This window comes from Thamnophis elegans, chromosome 1, assembly GCF_009769535.1.
Source record: "Thamnophis elegans isolate rThaEle1 chromosome 1, rThaEle1.pri, whole genome shotgun sequence".
NCBI lineage: Eukaryota > Metazoa > Chordata > Lepidosauria > Squamata > Colubridae > Thamnophis > Thamnophis elegans.
In genome coordinates this window covers 153,158,822-153,181,865 of record NC_045541.1, presented here as the reverse complement: position 1 = coordinate 153,181,865, position 23,044 = coordinate 153,158,822, and the positions used below count along the sequence as shown (strand labels likewise).

The 23,044-nt window shown below is 41.5% G+C and overlaps 1 protein-coding gene across 1 annotated transcript in view; it reads right to left on the bottom strand.

The window, feature by feature from the left end:
- Positions 1-233: 233 nt before the first annotated feature.
- Positions 234-23,044, bottom strand: part of SGPP1 (sphingosine-1-phosphate phosphatase 1) — a 28,757-nt gene continuing 5,946 nt past the window's right edge. The window contains exons 2-3 of the mRNA XM_032235521.1: positions 14,644-14,733; positions 234-5,423 (exon numbers count right to left, since the gene is read on the bottom strand). Of these exons, the coding sequence (XP_032091412.1) occupies positions 4,869-5,423; positions 14,644-14,733 (645 nt within the window). The 3' untranslated portion in view covers positions 234-4,868. The remainder of the gene's footprint in view (positions 5,424-14,643; positions 14,734-23,044) is intronic.

Below are 23,044 nucleotides of genomic sequence, written 5' to 3'. Positions count from 1 at the left end.
GATCACACTATTACAGCTGTTTCATTCTGCATTGCATCCTCAAAATAGTTTACAAAATTTTTATTGCTGATAAAGCCCACTGTTACCACCACTTTATACATATAATTGTTAATAAATATGCATTGCTTTTCATTTCTGTATAATTCGGTCCATGGATTGATTTAATATATGTCCTTCATTGTTTGATGACGGTTTTCAGATTCCAAGTTATGCAAAATAACACAAAATAAATGTAAAATGTCAATGTGGGATTTAATTTCATCTAAAGATAGCGTAAAAAAATAATATACAGAATAGTAGAATATACTACAGTACATGTTTTAAAACTTTGGAGACAATGATTTGTTCATTAAAATATATACCCAATAAAATGAACTCTTTCAGCAATTTTAATGCTAATTATAATAGTGCTAAACAACCTGAATAATAAATCCCACCCAAAATCGCAAGTTACTTGCAACAGTCATTCAGATCTTGCTATTTGTATTAATATTTTTTGTTTGTTTTTTTTAAGCATGGCAATAAATGAGAATGTAACAACAAAGTAATTGTGCTTTCATTAAGATTAACTGCATTTTTAAGAATGTAAAAAAAAACCTTGTTTACCCAATTCCTTAACCTTTTTTTTCTTATGGTAGACATTAAACAAAAAACTATACTACAGAGGTTTGGGGTGTTAGTAGGTACCTAATCGAGTAATTCCTAGTGTCAGTATAGAATTGCAGAAGAAAATGTACCAGTACTCAGTCAGGACACTACTTTTTAAATTTTGATAGCGAAAAATAATTATTCACTAATTATAATTCAGACGCCTGTTTATGTTCACGTAACTAGATTTTTTTTGGGGGGGGGAGTATTTAATTAGTAAGTCCTGCTCATAACAAACTGCCTTTAGCTCTCACATCAGTTTTAAAAGTAGCCACAGGAATCTCATCAAACCTGTAAAATGGTGGACATAATATCCACCCACCTGCTTTCCTTTGCCTCCTTGCCCGAGGCCCCTGAACCTTACATGATGGTAGGAATAATGATGAAGGAGGGGGGGGGGAATCCATCTTCCCAGGATCATGAAAGACTAATTTAAATTCTCCGTGTCCAAATCGAATATTCTGGATTACATTTGCATCAACACATTATTGGAATGCAAATGCCACATGCCAAATTCCCAAATTTCATACAGGAAGATCACTTCTATTTTTGTGATTAATAAACATAAATACTATAAAAGGCAAAGGATCCAGTGTTGTGGTCTCTTCTACAGATGAATAAGGCCAGAGAAAAATGGAACATTCCTTCCCGCCCGTGCCCCCCCAAAAATGAATTTAGCAACATTTCAAAAATAACACAAATATTTATGCCTTATTTGAAACTATAGCAGGAAAACAAAGCCAAGCGACTATAACTAGATATGTATACTGGAGACAATATTCTTCTTAATCTGAGAACCAGTATGTATGGTACAAGAGTAATTTACCGTATTTTTCGGCGTATAAGACGCACCTTAGTTTTTGGGGAGGAAAATAGGGGAGGGGGAATTATGCCTACCAGATATTCATCTGGCTAGTCCTTAGCCATGTTCAGCTTCAGCACATTCGTTTGCTCGCTGGTTTTGAGGTTGGGGATGGTGGGGGCTGTGCTTCTAAAGCACAGCTGATGTCGGAGGGAGCAGCAATTAGAAAATCAGGCAAAGCACGAGGGAAGGAACCAGCCCACGATTCTGTAGTAGAACTGAACAGTGCAAAGTGAGGGAGCGAAGCCATAGCCAAGTACCAGTGCTGAGGAGAAAGTGTGAGAAGAGGAAAAAAAAAATTCCTTCTTCTTCCGTAGATGTTCGAGTGGGTCGTCCCTCAGTATCCCACCTTTGTCACCAGTATTAAAGACTGGGTTGACAGATGAGGCGACAGACTGCTGAGGTGAACTAGAACAGCTGTTTATTGAACTGAACGCTAGCAAGATCAACTATGTACAAGTTCAGCACCCTGCACTGCTTGACAGCTATTTATACAAGAACTGTTAAGCAGAGCAGCCAATAGCACAACAGCAAAAAACCCGCTTCCAGCCCGGCGCATCTTAGCCAATAGGTGAGAGCCCTTGGTTGCCGGGCTGTCAATCGTAAGACTGGACGCAAGTCGAGGACATAACAGCTTAGATCGTGTTTGGGCTGAAAAGCAGCTTCAAAATACAGCTGATCCTCGGAGGGAGCTCCCGTGACTAAAGCAGGCAAAGCAGGGAAGGGGGTAAGAGAAGGCAGCAGCTGTTCCGGGTATCCATTTTGGGCACCGCGCATCAAGTATTTGGAGGCTGAAAACACAAGGCACAAATCCCAAAACACAAGCCATTGTCAGTAGCAATCTCTGCAGCCAGGAAGAAGACACGCAGAGGCCAAGGGGTAGGGGCCGGTGAGTGGGCAGGGCTGCATTCGGAGTATAACATGCACCCAAATTTTCAGCCTCTTTTAGGAGGGAAAATTGTGTCATACTCTGAAAAATACAGTAATTATATACCTTCATAATGTCTCTTGTTCCTGGGCTCTTTTTTATTATAAATTATAGACTCTTGGATAATCGCAATACACATACTCCTTCTGCAACCCAATATAGAGATATTAATTCCTAAGTGTTCAACCTGTTTAAGAATTCTGGAGATTTGCATTATTTGATGTACTGTTATTATCAAAATACAAATTCCTGATTAATTTCCACCCTTTTAGATGAGGCTTAAGGAGAACTGACTAGTAACACTTCTATGAAAAAAGAAACATTGCCTACAATAGGCTACGTACCATATACAGGTGACCATTAGAAATAACAGGGGTGAAAAAAGTAACTTATGACTGTTTCTCACACTTATGACCATTGCAGCATCCCCACAGTTACGTGATCAAAATTCAGACACTTGGCAACTGACTCATATTTATGACAATTGCAGTGTCCTGCAGTCATGTCGTTGCATATTGCAAAGAGGCCCCAGGAAAACACAAAACAGACTTCTATAATAATCAATACTACCTTTTTCAAAGGCTTAATCGCCTTAATTTACACAATAGGATGTACCGTGAACATATAGTCTGTAAGAACATATTCTTACAGATAATAATATGATAGCAACAGCAATTTTTTGCCTTTATCATACAGGATCATTTGCCTATGTATATTCTCCATGCATACAATGTACTCAGTAGGCACTTTTGGGACAGCTGGGAATAGAGATAAGGTCTGTGCAGCATGACATATTCAAAAAGCAAAATGGGATTTGGAGGCCTGTTCAGAACAGTTCAAGACAGTGTGTCTCATTGGGATCACGCAAAATACCTTTTGCAGATGCCATGTAATCCCAGGAAAAGGTGCAATTCATTTAATGGCTTTCCATCATGTGCTCCATGCTTGTCCCATATTAATAAAACATCATTTGCCCTCTGAATCTGGACTGCTATGTACCCTAGTAGAAGCATCCATAAATGCAGTTTACAAGTGCATGAGAAGTATGTAAACAACACATAAATTGGAGCACATCAATCCCCCTAATCCATTCATTATGCATTATACAAAGAGTGTTTTAATTCTGCTGGTATAATACAAAGTCAGACATATGAGAGAACACACTCTTTTTCTACTCTTTCTCCTTCTGTTTACCTTTCTTCTATGTATCCTGCTGATCTCCAAAGATCTCTAGGACAACAAAGACCATGTCATGTATCATTATGTCACAAGAAAAATAAAGCTTTTCCCTCACTAGTATTTGTTTAGACAGCATGTCACTGATCAGAAATAATAGGCTACATGACCTTAGATGTAATTAGTACCATAATACATTTGATTATTTTGTGGAGGAGTTTCCAAACAAAAAAAGGACAACAGAACCTTTTCCCACAATTTGATCATAACTGATCTAATAGCATGGGAAATACAATGCACAATGTACAAGTTTATATGTTTCTTATTAAAGCCACCATTGTTACAGATGACTTCATTTGAAATCAAGAAAAAATATGTTAAAAATATAATTTAACACTGCATTAATTTCAGATATAGTTAATGCCTAATTAAAAAAAATAGGAGAATCAGGAAAATGTATTATTTCCAATAACATAAGTATATTACACTTTAAAATATCCTTTAAGAGTATTAGAATGTGAATTAAAGTGGGTAAGCCCCATTAAAGTTTTATTTTACATAATAAAAATTATTTTTATTAATCACACTGCAGCCTACATTTTAAAATATTCACCTAATTTAGAATATGTTTATACTACTTTATAGTAGTTGTGTATGTGTACCTCACAGTATGTGGTGCATTCCAACAGAAAGGCACAATTATCAAGCATAGAATACAGTACATGGAATAAGTGGTTTGTGTTCACAAATTAAAAATACGGAGTACAGAAAAAGGCTCTAAAGCTATCAGGTGCTGTAAGCCAAGTTTCATTAAACTTTAGGTTATTAGCATAGCGTCTTTTGTGTGTTTAAAAAATAGGTCCGTAATGAGAAGGAAAGAAAGCTTTTTCATTACAATATAGCCATTTGTGGCTAAAGGATATGACATGGCTTTAATTGACCATAGACAGAGCTTCTGGATCAGTTGTAAACATAACTGCTTTAACATATTTAAATAGAGAGAACATTTATAGTCTGATGCGTATTTATGCATACACACAAACACATTTGCTATTTATAATGTGTTACAATGGTAAGACTAGACATGGCATTTCTCAAGGACCTGAATCTATAAGGTTTTAGCCAGTATCAAAGATTTGAGCTCACTGCCTGCCACATGTAATTTTTGCAGAAGCAATATCATAGCACTTCTCAAAGGTTTACCAGCTCTCGCATAGATCAACTGTCCATCACGGTTTCCATGTGAAGAAAACACTAACATGAGGACAGTCCAATTAGGCAAAATAAGCAAGGAACCAAGAAAGTCGTTGAGAATCCCATCGTTCCGTAAGTAACATAGCGATAAGGCAGTTCAACTTCCATGTGCTGTCGGGCTTCTCGAACATCTGCACTAGAAATACCGGAGACTTTACAGGCCAGTGGGATGGTGATCTTCTTCATGATCATTCTGACCAGCAACAGAAAAACTAATCCAATCAATAATCGCAGTGCAGCCTTTCCAAAGAGATTTAAGGTGAGTGAGGGAACTAATGGAAGCATTTCTTGTGAAGGATCTGGCATTAGATTCAGCCCATAGGTAGCATAGGAGCCACAGGCAACTCCAGCACCGCCGCCCAAAATCTGAGCTGTATCTCCTCGGGATGTGCTCCACGTGTCTAGAGTGAAAGAAAACACCCCCAAGGCAAGGTGAAGACTGATAATGATTAGTGGAGCGTATTTGAAAGTTAAGTTGAAATTATCTACTAGATCCACAGTTGGAAGGAAGACGGCCAAGATGAGAAGAGCATAAAGAAAACCAGCAATAACATCCTGTTTCAAGAGATAGAAAAAACAATTAATTATAAGAATTATGACAGTTTTACTGAATATCAATTAGATATTTTCAAAATACATTTCCCAGCAAATTATTTACAGAGTAAGTAAGTAAAATCTTTATTACAGTCAAAGACCAGCAATACATATTAGTTTTTACACTATGTTAAAAAATGCTAACATTAAAATATAATTAAAAAGTATTGGCATTAAAAGTGGATAATAACATAATGGTCCAAAGATTGTTAAAGGTATGTCCAGATAATTGGTACAAGATGGTACTATACTTCTGTAGCCAATTTTTTTCTTATGGACATTGCAGCAGCACAGAACCTTTCCACTGCATACGTGGTAACCGGGTTAGTGTCCTGGAGGAGAAAGCCTAGATAAAAATGTTCTGCCCTTCCTGGCAATCTCTCTAATAAGGGGAGTGTATGTGCAGACCTACAAGCTCTGTATAGCTCGCAGTGTAATAGAACATGTGAATTATCTTCCATTTCTCCTTCACCACATATACAAACCCGTTCTACTATAGGTGTTCTCTTATACCTGCCCTGGAGGAGTGCTGAAGGAAGAATGTTAAATCTGGCTCTGAAGAAAGCTATTCTTTGTTTTGGGGAGGTCAGGTCATTTAGATATCTTGCTGATTCCCACACACCCTGTTTGATTCTGTCCCTACTGTGGAGAGGCAACCTATTTAGTTCTTCTTGGAACTCCATGTCCCTCATTCTATTGATTACTACTTGCTTTGCTTGCTCAAAGCCTAGGGACATTAAGAATAATGGTGAGAGCCCATAAGAGCCCAGCTTGTGATCAATTGCCTGCTTCCAGGGGGATGGGAAATTGTCAGTCAACACTAGTGGAGACAGTCCCTATGGAAAGAAATGCATTTTAAGCCAATAATTGATCATCATCTTCCAGGCTCTTACCTGAATTTGAGGCATGCCTGTCTCAATTCTTAATTGGGTATTTGGAGTTCCATTGGGTGCGGCTAAGATGGCTCGCAGGAATTTAGTTTGTATGGTTTCTAGCGAGTCTCTCTTTGCAAGGATTCCTGATTGTGCCCCGTAAAGAATTTGTGCCAATGTTTTGGCCTCAAAAAGTTTTAAGGCAGCAGGTACTAACTGACCTCCACCTGTATAAAAGAAATGTTTGATTGCATTTGACGACCTAATGGCTACTTGCAATGTGTGATCCAGATGTGCCTTCCATGTCCCTAGCGAGTGGAAAACCACACCAAGGTATCTAAATGTTCTAACCTGTTCCAAACTATATCCTTCTATTTGCTAGGAGTATTGGCTTGGTCTTTTAGCAAAAACTAATTTTTTAAATAATTTTTTTTATTTTTATTACATAGACAACACATACATACAACAATAAAAAAAAACCCATCATCACACACAGCATGTCGTTTGGTTACAGGTGTTTTAACATTTATCATTCTTATACATTTATTATTTCATTTAATAGGTTATAATATACAGTTTGGGTTGCTTTGTTTACCATCCCTTCCTCCTGTTGTAACATTTCATTTCATTTCCATTTCCCTTTATTTGTATGCCGCCCTTTTCCTTGGGGGACTCAGGACGGCTCACAGTTCAAAAAGGGGGGGGGGGGAGGACAAACAATTTCCAACATAAAAGCAATACAACATATTAAAAAAACACAACAGTCACACAATTCGAGTGGGGTTAGAATCTTAACCCCAGGCCAGCTGGGACAGCCAGATCTTTAAGGCGGCGCGGAAGGACTGGAGGGTGGTAAGGGTCCGAATCTCCACGGGGAGTTCGTTCCAGAGGGTCGGAGCAGCCACTGAGAAGGCTCTCCTCCGAGTAGTTGCCAGTCTACACTGGCTGGATGATGGAATTCGGAGGAGGCCTAATCTATGCGATCGTATCGGTCTGGTGGAGGTAATTGGCAGTAGGCGGTCTCTCGAGTACCCAGGTCCAGTACCATGAAGGGCTTTGTAGGTGATAAGTAGCACCTTGAATCGCACCCGGAGATCAACAGGCAGCCAGTGCAGCTTGCGGAGGATAGGTGTTACGTGGGTGAAACGGGGTGCACCCACGATCGCTCGCGCGGCCGCATTCTGGACCAGCTGAAGTCGCCGAATGCTCTTCAAGGGCAGCCCCATGTAGAGCGCATTGCAGTATTCCAGCCTAGAGGTCACAAGGGCACGAGTGACTGTTGTGAGGGCCTCCCTGTTCAGGTAGGGACGCAACTGGTGCACCAGGCGAACCTGGGCAAATGCCCCCCTGGTCACAGCTGACAAATGATGTTCGAAGGTCAGCTGTGGGTCCAGGAGGACTCCCAAGTTGCGAACCCTGTCTGAGGGGCATATAGTTTGACCCCCCAGCCTGAGAGATGGAACACTTGGCCAATTCGCGGGAGGGAAACACAGCAGCCACTCGGTCTTTTCTGGATTGAGCACAAGTTTGTTAACCCCCATCCAGTCTTTAACAGCCTCAAGACCCTGGTTCATCACATCCATCGCTTCGTTGAGTTGGCACGGGGCGGACAGATACAACTGTGTATCGTCCGCATACTGATGGTATTTTATCCCGTGCCGTCGAATGATCTCACCCAGCGGTTTCATGTAGATGTTGAAAAGAAGGGGGGACAGGACCGAACCCTGCGGCACCCCATACATTAGGGGCCTATGGGTCGATCTCTGCCCCCCGACTAACACCGACTGCGACCTGTCCGAGAGGTAAGAGGAGAACTACTGTAAAACAGCGCCTCCCACCCCCACCTCCCGCAGTCGTCGCAGAAGGATACCATGGTCGATGGTATCGAAAGCCGCCGAGAGGTCAAGGAGCACCAGGATGGAGGCGTGGCCTCCATCCCTGGCTCTCCAGAGATCATCGGTCAATGCGACCAAAGCGGTTTCTGTGCTGCAGCCAGGTCTGAAGCCTGACTGGAATGGATCGAGATAACTGGCTTCCTCCAAGGACCGCTGGAGCTGAAAGGCCACCACCTTCTCAACAACCTTCCCCACAAAGGGGAGGTTGGAGACCGGACGGTAGTTATTTAAAACGGCTGGATCCAAGGATGGTTTCTTCAGGAGGGGTCTCACCACCGCCGCCTTTAAAGCGGGGGGAAAGACCCCCTCCCGTAGAGAGGCAGTAACAACCGCCTGGATCCAGCCTCGTGTCACCTCACTGCTGTTTACAACCAGCCAGGAGGGGCACGGGTCCAGCACACATGTGGAGGCACCTACAGCTCTCATCGCCTTGTCCACATCCTCAGGGTTAACAGCTTGAAACTCAATCCAGCGATGGCTTACCAGATCATCCCTTAGTGCCTCGGCTGGTTCTGCAGAATTGGAGTCCAGGTCCGCCCGGAACCGAGCAACCTTGTCTGCGAGGAATTGGACGTAATCCTCAGCCCTGCCCTGCAGCGGATCGCCCGTATCCCTCCTATTTAGGAGGGAACGGGTTATCCTAAACAGGGCGGCTGGGCGCGACTCAGCAGACGCAACCAGAGAGGCAATATATGTTCTCTTAGCCGTCCTAATTGCTCGAACGTACTCTCTGGTGCAGGTTGTTAAAAGTGCTTGGTTCGATTCGGAGTTACTGGACCTCCATAAGTGCTCTAGGCGTCTCCTTTGGCGCTTCCTCTCCCGGAGTTCCTCAGTAAACCAAGGAGCCCTCCGGGATCCACTGCCTCGGAGCGGCCGTAGAGGCGCAATCCGGTTAAGAGACTTCGTTGCTGCCAAGTTCCAGGCAGCAACCAGAGTCTCCGCCGGACTGCGGGCGAGAGTATCAGGAATAACCCCAAGCTCCGTCTGGAACCCCAAAGGGTCCATAAGTCACCTGGGGCGGAACCACCTGGTCGGCTCCTCCTCCCTACAGTGGGGGTTTGGTCTCCGAAAGTCAAGCCTCAATAGGTAGTGGTCTGACCATGACAGGGGCAAGATCTCGCTACCCCTCAGACCAAGATCACAATTCCACTGCTCCAAGAGGAATACGAGGTCAAGCGTGTGACCCGCTGAGTGGGTTGGTCCTCGGATTACTTGGGTCAAGCCCATGGTTGTCATGGAAGCCATGAACTCCTGCGCTCCATCAGAGTGTTCACCGAGCGAAGGCAAATTGAAATCCCCCAGAACCATAAGTCTGGGGAACTCAACTGCCAGCTCAGCTATCGACTCGAGGAGCGAGGGGAGGGCTGCTGCAACGCAGTTAGGAGGCAGGTACGTTAGCAGCAGACCCACTTGACCCTTGAGGTCCAACTTCACCAGCAGGGACTCACACCCGACAAGCTCCGGAGCAGGGATCCTACGAGGTGCTAGAGACTCTCGGATAACAATAGCCACACCCACACCCCTTCTCTGAGCTCTCGGCTGATGGAGCACCTGAAAACCCTCTGGGCACATCTCTACGAGGGGGACTCCTCCCTCCGGGCCCAGCCAGGTCTCAGTAATACATGCCAGGTCTGCCCTCTCGTCTAAAATTAAGTCCCGAACGAGAGGAGCTTTATGAACTACAGACCTGGCATTTAGCGCCAGCAGCCTGAGGCCAGGGTCCTGATTACTCACACCACCTGGCCTTGGAGTGGGACTCATAGGGCCGGAAGGAGGGATCTCTGTGACGTAGCGAGCCCTCCTTCCCCGGTAATGGCCTGCCATAAAGTCCCCGCCATATCTGCCCCTCCCTGTTAAGACCGTAATGCTCCGGCCCACTCCCGTGTCCGTAGTCCCACCAACCACCCCTATGGCCCCCGCGTTCCCCGACAGGCCCTTCGAATCAGTCATCCTCTCACACAAATACAGCCACTCATCCATGCATTCCCCACATAGGTCAGTTAAAACACAAAAAATACAACAATAATGAAGTTAAAAAAGTGGGTACAATCATCAGTCACACATACCAGTCACACCGCATTCCTAAAAGTTTTTTGCGCACTGTGCAAGAGAGGAAAAAAAACTTAATGATCTTGATCTTCTCCTCTGTGGAGTCCAGCAAAAAGGGCAAGGCCCAAGAGCTTAAAATGGCTGGAGGGTTAATGTCAGTTGGGGGGAGGTGCTAAGCAGGTCCCCTGCCCATGTCCTATTCGTCCCCTGCCTTCTTCTTTCTGCAAGATTAAGGCGCAGGATGGTATACGGGATAGTGTCTGGGGGTCTCAGCGAGGCCGGAGGTGGATTCAAGTATCCCAGCTCACTCCAGAATGTTGGTCCTGAGGGTAAAGGCGGGGGTAAAGCCGGTCGGAAGGCGAGGACAGTCAGGCGTCTAAAATGGGGGCTCTTAAAGCAACCATGGATAGCACCACCTTATTTTCCCTTTCTTTTCTCCCTCCCTCCCTTCTCTACTTTCTTCCTTCCTGCTCTCCCTTCCCTTCCTTCTTCCTGTACCTTTCTCCTACTCCTGCTCTTCCTCTTCCCCTTCCTACCTTCTCTCCTCCTCTTTCTCTCCTTTCCATCCTCCTCTCCTTACCTCTTTCTTTTCACCCTTCTCTACTTTCTTCCTTCCTCTTCTCCTTCCCCTTCCTTCTTCCCTTACCTTTCCCAGCAAAAACTAAAATTTTTGATTTATCGAAGTTAAGGACCAGCTTGTTTTGCCTGCAATAGCTGAGTGTTGCCCTAATTAATTATTTAGAGAAGATTCTGAAATTATACATTAAAAACAAATATTAGATTAGAAATAAATTACAGTGTGCGCTCATGTTTGTTATAGGAAAACATGTGTCTTTTCCAACGCAGAACAATTACAGTTAAGTATTCTTTTGGAGGAAGATTTTAATGTACAGTATCTGACAAAGCATTACTGCTAAAGCAGTAATGCTATTTATTCAGATAAATGACGCATTTGTGGAACAAGATCACAGTAGAGCTTCTATATCTCTGAAGGTAATTTCCTGCATAAAACTTAATCTCAACCATGCCACGTCTCTAGTTACTATGAGAAATCTCAAAATGTAAAATACCTAGGCAGAAGTTTATTTCCCTAACCACAACATTAGTCAAAATCCAGTTTAGGGTGCAGCCCCTGAGTGCATAGCTGTTCATGACAGAAAGGGGGTTATATTTATTTGAGGAAAGAACAGCAAGGGCTCCAGGAGATCCAATGAGAACAAAGAAGCGTTAAGAAGAAATTATTTCTCCAGAACTTTAGAAAGTTGCTGCAAAAGAATTAATAGATTAATTTAAAGACAAAAATGAGCTGGACAAACTGTATGCATAAAATGAGTGACAGAACATTATGTCCAAAAATGACATCAAGATTTTAAAAAATCTTTTTTTTTAAAAAAAAAGATGTAATTCTATTGACATTTTACATTTCTCTACTACAGGAAGTTCTCGACTTGCAATGAAGTTACAATGGACAACCCCCCCCCCAAAAAAACAAAAACTTTTTAACTATTCGGTTTCAGAGTTACAGCCACTGCAGTGCCCCTGTGGTCATGTGAATATATTTGAGTGCTTGGCAAGCTGCCTGCCCTTACAAGTTAGCTCAGGGACATTGTATCTCCCCCATCCTGCCCCACTAAGTCTCTACAGGCCTTGGGCATGGTTCCCATGTTGCATTTATGTCTATGTGCATCTTTCTACTCTTCTCTAACTTTGCACTTGTGAATGTGTGTGCACTGGCAAGAAAAGTGCTACCAGCCTCTTCAAGATAATGCAGATTAAGAAATAGATTCTACAGGATAACGTATGCTATGTAGGAAATCTTTAACTTACAACAGTTCATTTAGTGCCTGTTTAAAGTTACAACATCATTGAAAAAGAGACTTATGACAATTTTTCACACCTATGAACGCTGCAGCATCCCCATGGTCACGTGATCAAAATTCAGATACTTGGAAACTCTTATTTATGACCTATTTATGGGATCATGGGATCACTTTTTATGACCTTCTGACAAGCAAAGTCAATGGGGAATGTTAATTCACTTAACAACTGTGCTACTAATTTAATAATTGCAGTGATTCACTTAACTGTGGCAAGAAAAGTCATAAAATGGGACAAAAGTCACTTAACAAGTGTCTCACTTAACAACATGAATTTTGGGCTCAAATGTGATCGTAAGTGGAGGATCACCTGACTAAAGTAGTTATCACAGAAATGGGCAATTCTCCCTGTGTCTTCCCTTTAATATCCTGGGGAACAGTGCAGATTGAGGGAGGGAAGCAGTTTAAATCCTTTTCCAATAATTTTTTGCCTCTGGATTTAACACACATGTCCTCTGCACCTGATATTTCCCTATGACCCTATAATACAGGTCTCCAACCTTGGTGACTTTAAGACTTGTAGACTTCAACTCCCAGAATTCCTCAGCCAGCAAAACGTCTGGGGGTTGAAGTCCACAAGTCTTAAAGTTGCCAAGGTTGGATGGAGACCCCTGACCTAGACTTATCCTTCCACCTTCCTGACGCCCTAAAAGGGCCGGCTGCAGAGGCTCCCCTGAGTCACATGACCAGGAAGGACGAGTGTTTGAAATGAAGCAACCAATGATGCTACAGGCTGGTTCTTTCTTAGAGATACACTGCAGGAATCTTTCATGGATATTTCCCCCCTGCAGCTCCAGCCAAATCTAAACCATTTTTTATTATCATGCTTCATTTAACAACTTATCCTTCTCTGAACGGAAAGAAAATCACTTAGAAAATGGAGTGTGTGGGTGTACTGGGCTAGGAATATACTACCTTGAAAGAAAGGCTGTATTTACAAAGGATAACTCAATGACATCTGAAATGACAGAAAGGATTAAACAACATGTTAACACATAAATTAATTATCCCTGTGAGAAAGAGATGGGGTGACTATGACTACTATGACAGTTTAGATCTGCATCTCAAAAGGATCTAGAAAAGGAAACAAACTCCAGATTAAAAACTGCTATATAAATTATACACAAATTATCCGGTGTTTGAGTGCCTGTGTATGTTATCCATGCCCACATATTAGGAAAAATGATTAAGTCTGTATTATATGTGCTTGTACTTTTGGCTGTTTTAAACTTCTTTAATTCAGGGAACCAAATAGGTTAGGTAGACTTCTGAAGTCAATGCAATCTCTTTCATTTTTCTGTGATAAAGTGAAGATTCGTTCAAGTTGAGCTCATACAGATAGTCCTCAACTTATAACAGTTTGTTTAGTTACCATTCAAAGTTACAGTGTGACTTATGACCGTTTTTCACATTTATGACCATTGCAATGGTCAATGATACTTGGCAACAGATACTTGGCAACTGGCATGTATTTATGATAGTTGCAGTGCCTGGGGGTCACATGATCCCTTTTGTAACCTTCTGACAAGCAAAACCAATGGGGAAGCCAGATTCACTTAACAACCGTGTTACTAATTTTAAACCTGCAGTGATTAGCTTTTCAACTGTAGCAAGAATGGGACAAAATTCATTTAACAAATGTGTCACTTAGCAACAGAAATTTTGGGTTCAATTGTGGTTCTATGTCAAGGACTACCTGTGTACCATTTGTAGAAACAACACAGAAATATTTGCTTGGTAGCAACCTTCTTCCTCACTTCTCAATCTTGTCCCAATGCTGGGACAACTATAACTATATAAATGCTAACCAGATCCAACCCTGTCTATCCTTTTCAAGATCAGCCAAGGAAGTTGCTGCTACCTGATACAAAATCATTCTGGGTTCCATCAGAGGAATAAAGGGGAACCCAACCAGACATTGAAAAGAAGGCCAAAACAAGAAGGAATATGTACTTCCGTGCTCCAGGCAACATAAATTGTTTGACTGGAGGGAAAATACTCTGCAGGAGTTTCCAGCCTAATTGTGGTCAGCATGATTATTTTCTGCCTATCCATTCTACCAATGGAGCATCAAAAAGCCTCCATCTGGAGTTTTGGATCTTCTGCCTTGAAATGTGGCTAGAGGGGAAAATGCTTCCTCCGCAGCAGAAGAGCGAGCTAGGACTGGGTAGGAATGCTTAGACTCTACAGCGGTATTTTTCAAAGTTTGTAATTTGAATTGGCTGGGGAATTCTGGGAGTTGAAGTCCACACATCTTAAAGTTGCCAAGTTTGAAAAAGACTACAATACATTTAGCTCTGCCTTCTAGTTGGATTAAACTCATCCCCAATTATTAAATGACCAAGTGTAGCCTAAATGTTGCTGTAAGAAATATGATCATCATTGTCTTTTACAGTAGAGCTTAAGCTAACATAATTTTTCAGAAAATATGCATTACAATATGACCATTATTTAATGTTAAGTTGTAGAATTTATGACTTTTTCTTACCAGAATTGTATGCATTCCCATATAGACTCGACTGAAACAAACCAGAGAAGACCAGCAAATGGTGAGAATCAGCCCGTACATGAAAGGATACTAGGGAAAGAAAAACAAGACATACAGTTTTGAATCAAATAACTATATAATTTTCCAAGTTATTTGCAACTGAATTTTTACAATACATGGATGTCATCATTCAAAATAGTAACTTACAATACAAGCATAAAATACAATAATCATACACTTTTTTCACTTGTTTGAATTTCAGCACATTCAATACACATTTTGGAAATTACATCATCATCATTTGTACATAATTCAGCTTCAAATTCTATCTTCCATGCTCTATCAAATCTCCAGCTATCAACCTTGATTTTTTTTCTCTTAACTCTGCGTACAAAAACTGCTGAAAACTAAATCCCTCTGTAACCATTGTTCCCTTGGTTTCATTTTATAATCTCAATCTCCGCTACTATGATGTAGTTAGACAACAATCCAGCTTTGCAAAAACTTTGAAAAACTTTAAAGACTGCTCTTTTGGAATTGGTAAAGCTTTCTGCTTATGGAAAGAAACAGAACCAACTTTTGCATTTTATTCTCCTTTCACCAGAGAAGTGTTTCTCAGTTAAAGATAGATTTCTAACTGAAATCCAAATGTATTTGATCATTTCGTGATTTATTTTGTCTTAAAAGTCCTCTTTTATTATCATAAAGGTAAAAGTTCCCCTCGCACATATGTGCTAGTTGTTCCAGACTCTAGGTGGTGGTGCTCATCTCCATTTCAAGCCGAAGGCCTAGCGTTGTCTGAAGACGCTGTCCGAATATTTCTATTATCATAGGTTATCTGAGGGACTGTCTCTTGCTGGTCACATCTACCTGACCTATTAGAACAGGGAGGCAGGGAATGTTGTGAATCCATCCCTGAGGGAGATACATCTGGTAGGACCCAGAAGAAGGGCCTTCTCTGTGGTGGTCCCTCTCACTAGAACATCATTCCCTGAGATGTAATAAGACTCCTGCTTTGAGCAGGGAGTTGGATTGCAAGACCTCCAAGGACTCTCCCAGTCCTATGATTCAGAAAATGGAGAACAAGAGCCATACAATTCTGATATAGAGAATGATTACAAACATACATGGTATCATTTACAAAGTCCATCCTGTTTGTCTGCAGCTGAAATCATTTTAGGACTTGTTGGAACACTCCAACATCTCTTTAGGACTATTTTCCCTTACAATATTAACTTTACTCAAATATTAACAGACTGTCCTGCTTTCAAAATCTTGGATTTGTACCACATCTCTCCATAAGGAATAAGTAACTATGGCTTATGAGAAACCCAAGTACTAGAGCTAGTTAATACAGAACATGACATGACCTCTGAAGGACTTTTGCACAAAGAGAGCATATTTTCCTTCCCCTAACACATAGTTAAATAATGGAACTCGTTGTCATAAGACAATTAAAAAGATCCAATTCATGAAGGATAAGATAAGATTATCCGACTAGTGACTGCTCTCAATGCCAATTCCTGGAAAGCCAAAGATGTTGTTATGCTCATATTCTCCTTGTGAGCATCTGATAGACATTTGGTTTATCATTGAAAAGACCTTTGGTCTGAGCCAATAATAATGTTCTTATTACCATTAGTGACATTCCAAGGGCAGACAGAAATGCCGGCTCAGTTAGAAAGCAATTACATATTGAGGATTTTCAGGCACACAGTATAGAAAATAGCAAGTGCTGGTAATAATAGTTCGTTTGGATACTGATCTGTCTCAGCTGCTGGTCCCTAATTTCCACCTATTAGATATTAAACTGCAAGAGTGTGTGTGTGTATATATATATGTGTGTGTGTGTGTGTGTGTTTGTGTGTGTGTGTGTGTTATATTTGTGCTGATAAATAAATAAAGGGAGACTAGTATAGATCTATTTCAAGCTATTTAGCTCTCATCAGCTAGCCATACCCTTACTGGGATTCGAACTGGGATTGATGAGAGCTAAATAGCTTGAAATAGATATATACTAGTCTCCTTTTATTTATTTATCAGCACAAATATAACACAAATATAACAAAGGCAACAATATATATATGTTGTTGTATTTGTGCTGATAAATAAATAAAGGGAGACTAGTATAGATCTATTTCAAGCTATTTAGCTCTCATCAGCTAGCCATACCCTTATTGGGATTCGAACCTGTGCTGTATTGCATCTTAGGCAGATGTGTTAACCATTAAGCCACAGAGTTCCACTCCTTATCAGCTAAGCCAGGGTGATAGGTATCTATTTAGAGTTACAACCCCCGGTATGCCCAAATATGGGAGGAAGTTCACTACTTCCCTTCTCTGTCCATCGGCTCGTCACAAGAGACCATCCAGACAGAAACCATCCAGACCAGAATATGAAAATATATATATTTTATACACAATACACACACACACACACACACACACACACACACACACATATATATATATATATGAATGAATTTTTATTTTTTAAAAACAGACTTACACAAACAAAACATAAAACATAAAGGCATCTTCCAATTACATCCAGCATGTCGATTGATTACAAAATTTTTGTGCATCCTCTCCATAGTCTTCACTTACAATTTATATAAAAGCTCATATTATCAAACTAATATATATGTATACATTATTATCATTATTAATCATTTATTTGACTATAACTATTATTATTCCTTCATTTTATATGAGATATTCTAAGTTTTGAGTTGATTTATATTATAACAATTCATTACATCCTTCTAAATCCATCCAATAATAGTACATCTTTATATTATAAAGTGCAATTCTGTAATAACATATATATTGGCAATTTGTAGCTTTTCTATATAAACTACCCAATCCCCTAGCTAGTATTTTCTTTTATATCCTCTCATACTAATTTGTTCAGATTTTGGCATGGATTGCTTTCCTTTCTTCTTTGAAAAAGTCATATATACGTGTCACGACACAGACAATTTTAAAAGAAAAAATTAAGCTAAGAGATAATGTGCACAAGTTAATCAAGGAGAGACTGTAGCAAAAATTATTGGTTTGTAAATTTAATATTTTAATTCTATCATGATTCTGAGCAGCATAAAATATCAATTTAAAATAATAGAGTATAAGCAAAAAAAATCCAGAAAAATAACAGAGACTTCTGCCAAAACAATCATTCCAAGATGTTCATTTAAATATAAATTCATTTTCAGAAGACTCTGAAAGTTGTATTTCCATACAGAAACCAGTGCCCATATAGATTAAACTATATGCTACTTCAGCAAAAAAATAAAAAAATGAAAATCTAAGACTTGGTTCATTTCCTACATCAAGTTTAACCACAATTCACTGAAGAACACACAATTGACTGAATTTACACAAGTCCCAAATCATGGTTTAGAACAAGTAAACATTAAGCCAAAACAAGCCACATTCTGGCTTATCTGTGTATTTTATAATACATATTGTTCACATATACCATTTCCCCGAAAATAAGACAGGGTCTTATTTTCTTTTGACCCCCCCAAATTTTGCTTGGGCCTTATTATCTGGGGGGCTTATTGGTTTGGGGTTGCCAGGTGGGTGCTCTCTTGCGAGCGGGTGCCTGAAGATCCGGGCACAGCCTCAGGGGCAAACAACTGTGTTGCACTGTCGGAGCAGCGCAACAAAGCCGCCATGAAGTGACCACGCTCATGAGCAGCGCCTGGCAATGCCCTTTCCAGCCGGGCAGAGTGCCACTCACCGACCCAGTAATATCCCAAAGGCGCTAAGCCATGTGGCGCTCTGCCCGGCTGGAAAGAGAGGTTGCATGAGCACTTGTTCTGGCTGCAGCTCGCATGCCTCCCTGCTCACCATGCCCAACTCTGCCTGCAGGGCTGGGCCAGGGCACCGCTGCTGCCGCCGCCAACCTGCTACCACCTCCATGCTCTGAGCATAACCGGCTTCCAAACTCCGGAGATCCACTGCTGAGTCTTCCAGCAGCGGCCGCTCTGGGACTACGCTCTATGGTTGTGGGCTGGCTGCCGGAAAGCTTCCAACAGCCAGCCCATAATCATAAGAGTGTAGTCCCAGAGCGGCCGCTGCCGGAAGACTCGGCAGTGGATCTCTGGAGTTGGGAAGCCAGTTATGCTCGGAGCATGGTGGCGGCGGCAGCGGGGCAGTGGTGATGGTGGCAGCGGGACGGCAGAGGTGCCCTGGCCCAGCCCTGCAGGGAGAGTTGGGTATGGTGAGTCAGGGAGGCACGCAAGCTGGAGGCAGAACAAGTGCTCGCGTAACGTCTCTTTTCAGCCGGGCAGAGCGCCACGTGGCTTAGCGTCTTTGGGATATTACTGGGTCGGTGAGTGGTGCTCTGTCTGGCTGGAAAGGGGCGTTGCTGTATGGCTTCTCATGAGAACAGCTGCCTGGCAACCCGCCACTCCAGCTGGGCACAGCGCCACCCACCAACCTAGCGGTATCCCAAAGGCATCAAGCAATGTGAGTGCCTTTGCCCCTCCCCCTGGCGCTCTGCTTGGCTGGAGGGGGGATTGTCCAGGGGGCTTATTATTGGGGAAGGGCGTATATTTTTGCCCACAGGAAAAATATGGCATGGTCTTATTATCAGGACATGTCGTAATTTTGGGGAAACACGGTAACATACAACTGTATGAACAAACTGCTCGTCCTACATATACATTCATATGATTAGACAAATAATATTGGACCGCCGTGGAATAAGTTTTGCTACAAAGCTCAAAGTCTACCGAGCTAGCAGTAGTGCTAACTACCCCGATATATGCCAGTGAGACTTAGACTGTATACAGGAGGCACACTAGGCAATTGAACCATTTCCACATGACCTGCCTCCGTAGAATTCTAAGGATCCAGTGTAGCGGTTGAATTCAGCAGGTTCCAACCAGTTCTGGAGAACTGGTAGCAGAAAGTTTGAGTAGTTCGGAGGAGGAGGGAATGGAGATTTTACAGTATCCTTCCCCTGCCATGCCCACCAAGCCATGCCACGCCCACCGAACCACACCCACAGAACCGGTAGTAAAAAAAAATTGAATACCACCACTGATCGAGTGGCAGGACAAGGTGCCAGACACAGAAGTCCTCTCCAAAGCAGGCCTGCCATCAGTTCACACCCTGCTGATGAAAGCCCAGACACACTGGAAAGGCCATGTTGCAAGGCTGCCAGACCATCGCATCCCCAAACAGCTCCTCTAGGGTGAGCTGCCTCAAGGAAAGCGATCACATGGGGGACAAAGGAAGCAATACAAAGACATGTCGAAAGCCTCCTTCAAGTCCCTGGATATCAACACCCCCTCCTGGGAAATCCTGGCACAAGATCGATCAACATGGTGCACCAAGTCTACTTGACATCTGAGGGCAGAAGAACAACCATAGCACAAGAGAAGTGAGCACTCCCCAAAGCCGGAGCTGCAAATGCTGCAATAATGGTGCCCACACATGTCTGCCCGACATGTGGCAGAACATTTCATGCTCGTATAGGCCTTACCAGCCACCTGCGGACACATCATGGACAGCTTATAACCTGTTAGATATCAATGTCCTCTTCGAACATGATGAACATCATAATTTGACAAATTGTCATCCTAGGTAATAGACCACATGTCATTCATTACACTTATATCAGCTATTTTCTTAAATTTTCTCCCTTTTAATTATTTTCTTTTTCATTTTTAATATTCATTCTGACAATATGCACCAAGTCAGCTACTGATTGTTTACTATGTTCATTATTTTCCCTATCAAACACAACTACCTTAGTTTTTAATGTAATTTTCTCATCCAGACTCCTCATTTTGTCTGTGGTAGTGAAAGATACACACACACAAACACACACATACACACACACAGACAAATTGAGGTGCTCCTCAGACATATGAACTGCTTAAAGTGCCCTTAAGAAAACTCACAGCCAATTGAAGTGACCCTCTGTGTTGACAGGGAGAAAACAAAGTTAGGAGCCTAAGGTCCAGTAAACCAGAATGTTTCTATTCACTGACCATATCTCAAAGATAGCACAGCTAGCATGCTGACCTAGCAGGAAGGGATAAATGAATTTATCTAAAATATTCCTACGTCATGCTTAATTTCCACTGTTTCTGCCTTCTCTTTTGTCCTGTCTTTGAAATGTAATGGATCAAAGAGATATATTGTAAGTTCTGGTTCTGCTTTTGCTCATAGCCACTCAGCAAAGTATCAAAGCTGTCCTAGGAGTCTAATACATACATACATACATACATACATACATACATACATACATACATACATACATACATACATCCTATTGTTATATACAGACTTGTGAATTCTATAATGAAGGAATAAGTTTGTTGTATTCATCATGCATGTATGGAGAAGACTAATGAAAAAACTCTATAAATTAGAGTACAGGTAGAACACAGAAGAAGTTTATTTCACTATCTGTATCTCTCACAACTAATCTCTATTATATTCAATGAGGCTTATTCCTGGGAACTTCTGCAAACAGCCAGTCTTAATTATGTGAAATGTTATTAGTATTTTTTAATGTAAGTATGACTGAAATCAGCAGCAAAACTTGCTGAGTGAAAAATATTTAAACAGAAGTTGTTGCTTGGTAACATTCAGAAATAAATACATAAAAAAGAGATTCCAGCTAGGATTTCATCATTGGCCAGACAGAGACATGACAACCATTATGTTTCTACAAATATTGGCTATTAGACCATTTAAAACTTTCACTATTTCAAAAAATCCATTTCTGTTTTTTTTCTTAATTAATTTTATCTTAGGAGTATCCTGGAGAAAAGCTTGGACAAAAAATCTTCTTCTAAATTATGCATATGCCAATACCTTTTAGAAAAAAACCCCAATACTTTCAGGAAACAATTAATTTCAAATGCTTATGGGGGCAGGGTTTGAAAAGAAACTCATTTCAAATGTGAAGCGTTTAATGCTTTAAATATATTAAACAAAGGTTTATGAAGTAGCCATCAACAAAAACACCAACATATAATTAAAAAAAAGGAATAGACCTAGCTAAACAGGACTTCTATGGCAAGAGATCCTATTTCATGACACCATCAATATCTTGCCTAGTTTAGTCAATGAGTTATTACATTACATTTATTACATTTACAGTATAGCCTTCTGAAGCTCATGATAGTGTACATTTTTCACCTGAAGGTAGGCTGTGAGTTGGGCCAACAGAGAATGACTAGCCCAAGTTTTCTAGTGAGCATCCATAACTAATGATAGACTTTAACTTTAATCACCATACCACATCACTCAATTAGAAAACAATCCAGTGAATCTTATTTTTCGGAGTATAAGACGCACCAAGGTTTTGAAGAGGCAATTTTTTTTAAAAAAGTAGGTAGGTAGAGTGATAGAGAGGGAAAGAAAGAGAGAGAAATACAGTAGGTAGGTAGGGAGAGAGAGAGAGTAGTTAGGTAGGAAGGTAGATAAAGGGATAGAGAGAGAGAGAAATAGAGATAGACAGAGAGAGAGAAATACAGTACATAGGCAGGGAGAGAGAGAGAGTAGGTTGGTAGGTAGAGGGATAGAGAGAAATAGAGAGAGAGAAAAATGCAGTAGATAGGGAGGGAGGGAGTACATAGATAGGTACGTAGGTAGAGGGGGAGAGAGAGAAATGCAGTAGATAGGCAGGGAGAAAGAGAGGGTAGGTAGGTAGATAGAGGGAGGGAGGGAGAGAGGGAGGGAGGGAGAGAGAGAGAGAAATACAGTAGGTAGGTAGGGAGTGAGAGTAGGTAGGTAGATGTTTCCAGGTGTATTTATCCATGTTTTGGAGAAGAAAATCGCTGACAATCTGCAGCACCTAAGACTTTGTTTCTGCCTGCACAGCACTTGTTCAATCTAATTCTCATCAATCAGTTAAAGAACTTTCCGAAAGGAAAAAAAAATTCTGCAAACCTCCCCAAAATGGCACATTTTTTGAGAAAACAGGCCCGCTTTTTTTTAAAAAAAGGTATGAATAGCCTTGGGTGGGCTTGCAGCGTGCTCCTGAGGAGATGGGGGGAGGAGAGGCAAAACGAGCAAAAACTGGGCCATTTTTCATGCTTTTTGTCAAAAAGATTGCATGCATAGCTTTATGGAGGCTTATCGAGTGCTCCTGGGGGCGGGGGGGGGGGATTTCTGCGCTCCTCAGCCCCCAGCTCTCTGAAAGCTTCCATAAGGTTATGCACAGCCATTTTGGTGAAGAGGGCGGGGCTGTGGAAGGCAAAAAATGCTGTATTCAGTGTATAAGACGCACCCAGATTTTCAGCCGCTTTTTTGAGGAAAAAGGTGTGCCTTATACTCCGAAAAATATGGTACTTTGCAAATATATGAATTGATTGATCAGTAAATGCATGAAACATTTTATTTAAAGCTAGTTACTTATGGCCTAAAGCCCA